An 11868-nucleotide genomic window follows, 5' to 3' on the forward strand; every position below is an offset into this window, starting at 1 on the left:
TGCAGCGTTGTACTAATGCATAAAAGACAGTGTGTGTGTGTGTGTGTGTGTGTGTGTGTGTGTGTAGCAGTTGAGGGTTTTGCACACAATGACATCAGTTTAGCTAACAGTCGCCGTCCCCTGTGGGTTTCCCCTGACTGAGCAGCTCCCTTTCTGCCAGTTGCGGATCGTCTGATAGACATGAAGGAATTCTCCAGGGTGCTGAATCAGGAAGCCACTGGCTGGGCACTAATGAGCGGCGCTTGACAAAGGAGGAGCGGAGCGCTCAGCTTGGCTTTCTCCCTCTCCCTCCCTTCTATTGGTTGGGAGTCCTCCACACGTGACCTGCCTTGGACTGGCATTGAGCCTGGGATGAATTGTAGATGTAAGGAGGAGCTGGGATGCAGATTTGGCAGTAGCCTCACATACACACACATACGGCTGAGCCTCCTTCGGAGCAGAGTAGAGCGCTGCTTGGCTTGCTCAGAGGAGAGATGCAGTAGGATAAGGCACACTGGCTGCTGGTCCCTTTCATTTTACTGCTTCAGCATTTTCTTTTTCCCCCCCTCTCCTCTGCATTTCTTTTCTTGTTTTTGTATAGTGCTGACTTGCAGCCTTTGCACTCCACATCCACCTTCTTCACAGACTAAGTGAGAAAGATGAAAGGAAGATCCCTCTTACAGTGTGTCCTAGCTGGCTTGGCGCTGCTGTGTGCTACTATTGCTGCTGATAGATCGCTCCTCACTGATCATTTTTTGGTGGACTTAAACGAAGGGGGAGAGGAGGAGGCTAAGCAACTTGCCAAGGAATATGGCTTTGGTGGGGCCAGGAAGGTAAAGTCTTTTCCCCCTATTTGTACATAACCTGCTAGTGCTGTGTGTGTACTGTCACTATCTAATCATTACCTTCAAAGCTCCAAACAGATGGAATAATAAATACACATAATTATGTAACTCAGCTCATCACAGCTCCATAGACCATCATTCTGCCTGCTGGAAGTCTTCTACCATAGGACACTACTATTTGTCTGCAAGGGGTGTCATATTTTGTATGGGGGCAGGAGATACATGACATGTTCAACCATCCAAAGAGAGCTAGGAGATAGACATTGTAGTAAGAAAGGGGACAGACAATGTGCAGATTGCAAAGTTACTTCATAGCATCTCTATGGGAAAAGGATAATTATGGTACACAGAGATAAGGGGGCACCAAATGATTCTGGTCTATACACTGACTAGGAAGCGTATCTTGTTTAACTAAATGTTATATAATAATCGTATGTTTCATCTATCTCTCCATCATCTATCTGTATCATATATCTATCATTAATAGCTATTGCCTATCTATTTATCTATCTTTCATTAACCAGTGAACTATCATTGATATCTATTTCCTTTCTATTTATCATTAATATCTATCTCTCTCTCTCATTAATATTTATTGCCTATCTATTTATCTATCTTTCATTAATCAGTCAAATATCTATGACTGATGCCTATTTTCTATCTATCTATCTATCTATCTATCTATCTATCTATCTATCTATCTATCTATCTATCTATCTATCATCCATCTATCTTTCATAATAGTATCTATCTATCTATCTATCTATCTATCTATCATTAATAGCGTTTGCCTATCTATTTATCTATCTTTCATTAATCAGTCAAATATCTATGACTGATGCCTATTTTCTATCTATCTATCTATCTATCTATCTATCTATCTATCTATCTATCTATCTATCTATCTATCATCCATCTATCTTTCATAATAGTATCTATCTATCTATCTATCTATCTATCTATCTATCTATCTATCTATCTATCTATCTATCTATCATTAATAGCGTTTGTCTATCTATTTATCTATGTTTCATTAATCTATGAACTATCTATCATTGATATCTATTTCCTATCTATCTATCTATCTATCTATCTATCTATCTATCTATCTACCTATCTATCATCTATCCTGTTTTTATATTAATTGCCAGAATCACTTATTATTAAGCAAAACTAATTGGATGATTTTGGTTTCCAGTTCTCGGACCACTGGACCAGCATACATTGAAATTGGCATTTGGAAAGTTGTCTGTCCCCTGTTACTAATCAGCATTCTCTCTCGATGGTATTAGTGTTATAGGGACGCAGCTATCACTCATATTTTAATCGCGCTGTTTATCAGCTGATGGAGCTTCTGGTTAATTAACTATATTCGTGTATTAAAATAGACGAAGCAATTTGTGTCAGAGTGCTGGAATCTGCATAGTGTTCCTCAATAAAGGCCACTTTGCTAGGAATGGGAGTCTGATGGGCCTGGTTACAGCACTAATTTCTTCATTAGAAAACAGCCACGTGTAATGAGGGCATCACATGTAAGAAATAGCAATGATAGAGCAGCTGCGCGGTGCTGTAATGGGGATAACCACCCTTGTGTAGTAAACAGAACAGGGCATTATGTTTGGAATATTTCTTGTCAGATGCAAACATGCGGTATTAAGCTCATGGGCTCCAAGACTTTGAGGGCTGACTTATCATCTTCTAGCATCCTCTGTTTAAACTTAATTCCAGGACCACATTGTTGTTAAACAAATGTGCTTAAAGCTTCTATATCATATGTGAAGGATAATGCCAGTGTTGTAAATCAGACTGAAGCAATGTAGAAAATCACCTTTATTTTTTTTTTTTAATTCATGTTTAAAATGCCAGCAGTGGAAAACGAACAATTTTGCAACCTTTGACTTTAATCTCCAACTGCACAGAGTTTGAAGCTTTCAACGCGTCTCTGTATTTGAACATTGAAGATAATTACTCAAAATGGCGGCTACCAGAGTACAATGTGTATTATATTGTATCAGTAATCAAGACATACATAAGGGCGACACACTACCAATAACTTAGTCGCTGCATGTCTTCTGGTGTAATATTTTCTTTATTTCAGGATACCATCTCAGAGGACCAGATGCATTACATTGCTAGCATGTTATTTTTAATACCATCATTTCTAAAATGATCAGTAATATTATTCACATATTAAATACTAATCTTTAAAATCATTTAAATGTAATAATACAATTATTATTATTATTATTAATAATAATAATGTGAAGATATTATAAGAAGCACATGTGCTGATAATATTAATTTAATCAGATAAATACAATAATAATTAATAATATGAAGAAATTATAGCAAGCATATGTACTGGTAATTAAACTGAATATTAATTTAATCTGATAAATAAAACAACAATAATAATAATTATTATTAATATTACAGTATTTCCTAAATCATTTTTTAGGGAAAAAATACAAAGGGACTTTAAAAAAAACAAAAAAAAAACTAGTATTATGCCTGGAAATCAGGGTCGGTGGCCAACTTTGGCATTGTAGGCAGTTAATGCTTAATTACTACTTCTATCATCCCCATGTTTGGCCAGTAACTGCTAAAATTACACTTGTCTCTATGATCTGTGGACTGGCCGTGATCGTTGAAGTTGTAGGTCAGTCACAGCTCATCCAAGCGCTACACTGCTTAAGTACTAGGACAATCCCCCATCTTTCTATGTATTGGCATTGCAGTCTATTAGGTCTACTGACATGACCTTCAGTAAGCCTCATTCAATTATACCCTGAATGGGATTAGAAAGTGTGTGAGTGGTTGCTGGACAGAGATATATATTTTTCATTAACAGATGGCCAACTCGCCATTTTTATTGAAAAACCGAGGTCTGAAAGTGCCAGAATTAATCAGGGATAAAAATCATAAAGTCACCATTTCAGGAGGTGGAAGATCATACATGACATTTATTTTATCAGCATGCATGTGCAATAACCAACATAGAATACATATGAAGAATGGTGGTTTGTAGCATAGTAATTTCTATTTTAACCTTTATTCAATCTGTGATGATAGGTGCAGTTTATCTGACGCAATCTCTTTTTTAAAGCTAATTAATGAAGCTTTTTGGGTAGCAGTGGTGAAAAGACTCAAGAGGAACAGGCATATGACACAAGATGAAATATGAAGAGTGAAAATAAATGCAAACCAATAAAATAATAATAAAGAACATTTAAAATCATAATAACTCAACGGATGAGGCTACATAATCTGAAACGGTCATTGTGTCTTTACTGCACTTTGCAGAGCACTGCTTTTTGAACTGTGTTATTAAATACGCATGATAGTGTAATTGTATTCAGAAAGGATTATTCCTGGAGCCTTCCTATTCATACTGTATTTTACAGGACTGAAGAGAGGTCTTTCCTAATGGTTAGTTCCCTTACTAATTTGCCTGTGGAAATTGTTGTTCTACATAATGGATTATAAACACAACAGGTTTATAAAAGCTCAGATCATTTATTTTTTATTTGCTGCTTTAATTTGCAGCAGAAAAATATGTCCGTGAGAACAAATGGTTAGCTTGAAATGTAATACTGGACAATAAAAGTGCAAGAAAACTGTATTCCGTGATCATAATGATCCAACCACGAAGGTCCTTGCTTAGACACTTCCTGTTATGGGGTGACAATGCTCTGTGTCTGCCTCCTAATTGCTCTCCTTCAATGTCATCCTGTCATGTGTGCTTCTGGTGGAAACTATAAGTGGCTGTGCTAAAGCTCGATACGCAGCCATGTTTAGCTGTTGTCACCATCAGGAAGCCCACCTATAGGCAATGACATCCAACTGCCTCTGAAATAAGTGCATGTGAACAGGATTTGCCTGCAAAGAGGCTCGATGAGATAATCAGTGATGGGGTGCAACATTCATTAATAAATAAATATAAAAAAGGTGAAAATTGTTTTTTCTTAAACAAAAAAAAGAAAACATACCAATTATTTAGGATACATAGGGTGTCATACAACTAAATGCTGTCTAGTTAGGGTTTACATCTACTTCAGGAAGGCTTTCTAGTTACCTGGCAGATTTGTATATATTGTTTATATTGGCAGAGTAAGTGCTCCTCCCCTTAATGTTTATAATCTTCCTGCATGGGAGGTGGCAGTCAATTTAAACAGATCTGCATCTCTTCTGTAAAAAGCCTCACTAACCCTCATGTTAACTCTCACCCAAAAGCAATACATTAGACTGATTGCTTTCATGAGTGGATTTTATAGCTTTAGAAAGGTTCAAACAGAGGGCCAGAAAGGATGGCTTGTAGTCAATAAATGGTCCCCAGTGTGCAATGTATCTTAAATCTTCTTAAAGCTTAATTTCACTGACACCATATCAATTACAAAGAAGCCACTTTTACTATTTTGTAGTTAGTAGATCTAAACTCAGCCACTAGAGTCTTGTATAAGATCTTAATGTTATTTCAAAAGTGGCTTTAATCTTTATAAGTCTTCAAATTTAATTTTAAACAGTCGTGGTTATCCTATAAAGAAGGCTTTTCAGGCATATTGTGTTATGGGGTAACAGCTTGTGCTGCTGCCTTGACACACTGTCAAATACACCACAGGTGGCCGTGCGGACACACAATGCACAGACATGGTCCACATCAGGAAGCCGGTTCGGAGCATTGATGGGCAGCCATTGCTGGAGGGACTGAAGTAGCTGAAATAGACTGAAGGAGAGCAAAAGCACTAGATAAGGGTGAATAAAGGTGAAACAGTATTTTATAAAATAAATTGCAATTGTTTGTGATACACAGTGCTGAAAACTAAATGTCATCTGGATAGGGATTGGATCTACCTTAAAACAGCAATGGAATAACTTGGAAATCCCCTTTAAAATGATCTTTGTGAAGCTGTTAAAATCACATGAATTATATTTTTAATAAACCTGAATTAATTAAAAAAATACAAGCTTGCAAAGCCGACAGCTCAGATTTGCATAACAGTATCCAGACTCTGTCAGCCATTGGATGCTAGTTCTTTAATAAATAAGTCAGCATGATTGATTGATACCAGAGATGAACAAAAAGCCATTAAAGAGGGTTCTAGCGTTAGTTTATTCCAGCCACTGGAGGCATATTTAAGTCAGTTTTGGTACAGGATATCTTCTACACATCAGAAGAGTTTCAAGGCTAAATTACATTAAAGTAAACCAGTGCTTTGGTGATGCTAGGTAAAATACCAGGTTTGCTGACTTTCTGAAAATGAAACCTTAACAAGAGGATGCTCACTCCTTCCACCCCCATGTAACAGCAACTGGCTGAGTACTGATTTTTAGGAGGCAGGGGGATGTCACATGTTTACCCCATACCTGGAAATACCAGAATTCTCTTGGGGTGGTGGCAGCAGATAAGGTGACAGGGGGAACAAACATTTAAAGAACTCCCGGCAGAATAAAACGTAACCCTTGTAGTGGTGCTACCCCTACACTGCAAGGGTTAAGTGCTCATTTTCGTCTATGGTTTAAAATAACCAAGATATACTCCCTGGAATCTCGGTCCTGCCTGTCTACGAGACCGATCCCTGCAGCCTCTCCCCTTCTCCACTCTGGCCATGAAATGCCCCTCAGTGTCCTAGCATCCAATGCACGGTATTGGAAGTGAAGGTTCACGGATCCTTGGACCATTGGAGTGAAGGGGGAGAGAGGCTGCAGGGGCAAAATTAGCACTTAACCCTTGCAGTACAGTGGTAGCCCCACTACAAGGGTTAAGTTTTATTCTGCCCACAGTTCTACTTTAAAGGACAACTATAGCGAACAAATATTGCACTCTAGTAAATGTATTTGCATAATACACCGAGTGATAGTATTCAGTCTATGATTTCCTGTTTTGTTTTTTATTTCACGTGACTGGATTTATGTTTTTCTCCACTTTTACATGCAGACCAAGCTGTCCAGAAAAAGTGACAGTTACAGGAGTTAAGACAATGCATAGAACACTGCCGGGAATGGAACATTCATTTGAATTTCTAAGAGCTAATGGAGTCAAATTGGTGATCGTGGGATGTAGGAGTGGGATGGAACATTTTTCTAACAATGAATGTGTTTTTCGTTCAAGAAATTCCATTCATTTCTATAATCAAATGTTTAAACCAAACAAACTTTGAATGGCATTTTTTTTAAGCGATTGCAAATGTTTATGAAATCACTTACAATGGATGCTGCTTCTTGAAGTTTAAATGTTTTCGTTTCCTGCAGAATCAGCTGATCCCCTGAGCACTGGTCCTGACTTACTGTTTTAGGGTGTCTACTTCTCTTGCAGAATCCTATGTAGCCACCCTTGTGTGTGCTAGTAAGCTGTGTGTGTCTCCACAAACACAGCAAGTGAAGTGAAGTTCAGGGAAGCTGAGAGAGTTGGAGCCAGCTGCTCTAAATAGTGATGGCTGTAAGTGCTTGGGAAGAAACTTTAAATAAATATTTTGCTGGGAAATGTATATTTGTTTGATCTGGATTCATAATTGAAAAAAGGTTTGAGCATTTAATGGTACTTTAACGCTGTGAACATGGTGACAATTCTGCAGTGATTTCACAACAGAATGAACAATGTTGTCCCCCTGTTAAAGGAAGTAGAAAAGTAACAGATCTACCTGTTCAAACCTTTTATATTACCCACGGCCATCAGTAAGATGCAAATGCCAAATACCAACTAACAATTGTTCTTTCACAGTGGCAATCTGATTAGTGGTTGTGGATATGTCAGAAAGAATTCTGTTACCAAGTGCAGACTTGCAGCAGTTCACTAATGAAACATGTTTCTGCTGAGTAAGGATTACTGTTACAATATAAAGCCATATAAAGCTCACTTTGGGTTCATCCATTTTGAATATATATCTGCAGTGTTCAGGCACAGAACAGCATTGCAAGCGTCAAAGTATGTGCTTCAGAGACTTAAACAGGCCACAATATCTACATTTCCATGTTAATTGGCAATAGAAATATGAATGAATAAATAATAAATCATGTGTATTGTTTCCGTCTGCTCTACAGCAGCTTGATCATGTCTCACATCCGACAGTTTTGCTTTAAATAACAATTCAAAAACAATAAACCCATCAATGAGGTGTAAATGCTATCCAACAATCTCAAACTGTCCAAGTCTGAAAATACATTTATTATACCTTCATTTTAATTAGTTTAGTGTTTTGTGTAAACCATTGTGGCCAAAATCCAGAGACCACCTCACAGGGTCACTGGGAGTTCCTGAAATTTGTACTGCATCATTTTCTCTTTTTTTCAGTAGCAGTTTAATTCTTACAGTGCTGGCTTGATTCTGGTGTCTGGTTTCTATGATAAATGTCTTAGGACTGGCATTTTTACATTGGGCTGTACATGTGTCAGAGACAGCAACAAGCCTACTGTGGGAGGGTAATGGAACAGTTCTTTTTCTTCTAAAGTAGGGGTTCCCAGCTCAGCTAATTACTAAGAAAATGGGAAAACATGGTAGGAGGAGTGCGTCATAGCAAAGCTGTTGAAAAATACTGAGCACGTAGACGGAGCTCCGTGTATAAATTAAGGATTTTCCAGATGAAGAATTATGCTATTTTCTAATTAGATATTTTAAAGCGGACCTTTACACTCATAAATCAAATTCTACTGATGCATCCCTTTATGTTTGATGATTAATAATAATATAGACATGGCAGGTGTAAAATACTGTGATTCTGAAATACTTCCACTTGCAGAGCATTCACTTCCTGCTTTGAAATGGCAAAATGACTTCAGTTTGGCAAAGCAATGTACACTTGGATTGCCTTGTCATCAGCAGAGCATTGCTGGGAAATCTCATCTGTATTCTCACAAGATCTCGGGAAAAGGCATTTTTGTCTCTTGAGATGATGTGCATGTAGGGTTGCCACCTTTTCTTCAAGTGAAACCCGAACACTCTAGCGCTGCTTGAGCTGCTGTTTGGAGAATAAAGAGGAGAGAGTGAGGAGAGGGGAGGGAGTAAGGAGACCAGCTATAGAGAACTACAAATCCCAGCAATACATTATACAGCAATACAAAATAATGTGAAGCTACATACTCTGTTCTGGGTTGGCGACCTGATGTCTTCAGGTGGCCCGGTGGTTTGTGCGGGCTGTGCGACACTCGGGTGGACAGGATGCCCGCAGCTCAGAGGAAGATCTGGGTGGTGTGACTGCTCGAGATCGCGCTTGACAAGGACCTCGGCACCCGCACCTGTCAGAAAATTTAAAGTACCGGTGTTGGCACTGAGTGTCTTGTGTCCGGGTGCCCACTGGCACGGACACATCACACCAAAACCGGACTGTCCGGGTCAAAACCGGATGGGTGGCAACCCTATGTGCATGGTCACATGTCCTAGTCACTTGTCTGGTCACATGTACCAGAAATCCAGGAAGTAATAGGAGAGGTAATAACCTGCCCTTAATAAACATGGCCACTGTCAGAAGACTGAGGAAGAAAAAATAAATAAGGTATGCAAAGAATACAAAGCATGCAATTATTTAGAAGTATGTGTTTGTAAATTGTCATTACTAAACAAACAAGGGTTAAACGCTAGTTTAGGTCTAGGGAGCCTGGGAAAAGCAGTTTTATCTCCACCTCTCTCCGGACTGCTAGATTTGCACCCGCAGCCTCTTCCCCCCTACGCTCCGGCCGTCGGAGGCCCTCTGAAATCATCAAGTACAATGCAGGATCCATAGCCCTGCATTATATGTGAGGTCGCTAATGGACAGTCCACAAGCCTGAGCAGAGTGAAGGGGAGAGAGGCAACTGCCAGTGGAACAGGCATCAGGTAAGTAAAAGTACACAATACCCCTAGACCTAAAGAAGCAGTTGACCTTTGCAGTGTGGGGATAAGCTTTAAACAAATATCTATGATTAGTGCACCCAGATAGAACAATAAGACAAATACAGAAGTTTATTAAGGGAGCATGCAGACTGTTCTGGTGCGTCGTGTTACTGCACATACACTATTGTTTAGTATTTTGTGCATTGATGTGGGTTGCAGGAAGGTGGCCCATTTATTTTGAATGGGGTGCAAATGCTCCGAAATACATATTTATAAGGTACACATCACACTTTTTAATATTTAAAGCATCACAGCGCACATCTGTGTGTTGTGTGCTTAAGCACAAGTGGGATTGGACAGTGAGACTAATAAGCTCATTCCTCTGCTTTTTCCTCCTGTCAACATGGTCTTTGTCAGTATATTTAAATACAGCATACTTGATTTGTTGCTAGTGGTGCCCCTCCCTCTCACAGACTGAGGCTGCTGTACAGACGATTACTAGAGGCTGATATCAAGACAAATTCAGGTACTTTACTTGTACTGGTTGCATTTAAATAATGTGTAATGAATATGTATTTGCATTATTGGTGCTGTTTGCATATCTGCCTGGAACTCATCTTTAACATAGTGTCACCATACATTGCCTGATGCTGGACCTAATTAAAGCAGAACTCCAGGGTTTTCACAAGTTAACCCTTGCATTGGGGCTATCCCACACTGCAAGGGTTAACTGCTAGTTTTGGTCTAGGGGAACAAATAAAGAAAATATACTTACCTCGATCCTGCATGGCTGGTAGACCGGTCCCCACAGCATTTTCTTCTCCGGGCTCCAGCAGTCTAACCCCCTGCTGACATCATCAGGTCTAATGCAGGTCCATTCTCCGGCATTAGATGGTGACATACCATAGCCAGAGAGAAGGGGGTGAGTGCTCACTGACGCAGGATTGTGGATCAGGTGAGTATATTTTCTTTATTCTAGGGTTGCACAGATACCAAGTACAGTACTCGGTACAAGTACGAGTACATGTACCGATACTTTTGAGCTCCAAGACTAGACTAGAGAAAAATGTAAAAGTTAGGAGGCAGCTGTCATTTGTAAAGAGCACACGGAGCTCCTTTGATTTGTACATCTCTGTTTTAATGTACGATTTTGTTTTTATAAATATAAATGAAGGGATGCACAGATACCAGTTTTGCGAGTACGAGTACTGGTACTTGCTGAGTACTTACAAGTACAAGTACTGATACATTTTTGTTTATTGTCATGTGACCGTTTTTCTAAAACAATACAGACTAATGATTTCAGGACAGTGGTGGAGGGCCAGAGCTAGGTCCCAGCTGCAACCTCTGCAACCCTGGTAGTTCTCATGAAAATGCCAAGTATCTGCACTGGTACTCGAAAAGTATCTGTGCATCCCTACTTTATTCCATTCCCTAGACCAAAACGACCAGTTAACCCTTGCGGTGTTGGGGTAGCCCCACTTCAACGGTTAACTAATAAAAATCCTGTAGTTCCTCTTTAAACATTACCTGCTAAAGTAAGGAAATGTAGGGGAATAATGAACACTTGCACAAGTGGATACAGGAGTGGGTGATAGAGGCTGGTAATGGTTAGGAGCATAAGCAGTGTTAAGTGAAGCAGAGGTCAGAATTTAGTTTCTGAGCAAACTAAAACTTAAAACTGAGCAAAATGATGTACAGAACAAGGATGGGTTTTCAAAAGCGTATGCTATATTTAAAATGAGACAACAGCCATAAGCATCTTCAAGCCCATAGTAACACCTCAACACCTATAATAATGCACAAAAGGTGTGCTACTACCAAAACATAATTCACTACAGTATCATGTACCAAAAAAAAACAAAACAGGTTGAATAATGTATGACATGTAAAATATTTCAAGCAAGTTCAATTGGCTGTGTCTGACAAGATGCCCTAATGCCATCAATTACTATAGTTGAAGGTCATAATGGCATTTTCCTCTGTCCCAGGGGTCATGACATGGTTGTATTGTTTAGATGTTCCCGATGTTTCCCATTACGCCTCCACTTGCTGCAAGGAGGATGCTGTAGTGTCACAGTATAGGGAGACTGAATGCTCTGATGGGAAGAACAGTATACAAGTGCACAAGGCTGACAAGAGGAGAACATACTGTATATACAAATATACATTGTGTATATATGGTATGTATATATTGCACACTGCAATACTGTTTTTGTTATATATATATATATATATTTT

General features: G+C 39.1%; 1 protein-coding gene across 1 annotated transcript in view; it reads left to right on the top strand.

The window, feature by feature from the left end:
* Positions 1 to 399: 399 nt before the first annotated feature.
* PCSK2 (proprotein convertase subtilisin/kexin type 2) overlaps positions 400 to 11868 on the top strand; it is a 146610-nt gene continuing 135141 nt past the window's right edge. Inside the window, exon 1 of the mRNA XM_018564223.1 lies at positions 400 to 812. Within this exon, the coding sequence (XP_018419725.1) occupies positions 639 to 812 (174 nt within the window). The 5' untranslated portion in view covers positions 400 to 638. The remainder of the gene's footprint in view (positions 813 to 11868) is intronic.

The sequence above is a fragment of the Nanorana parkeri genome, unplaced genomic scaffold (assembly GCF_000935625.1).
Source record: "Nanorana parkeri isolate BGI_ZX_2015 unplaced genomic scaffold, ASM93562v1 scaffold737, whole genome shotgun sequence".
In the NCBI taxonomy this organism is placed as follows: domain Eukaryota; kingdom Metazoa; phylum Chordata; class Amphibia; order Anura; family Dicroglossidae; genus Nanorana; species Nanorana parkeri.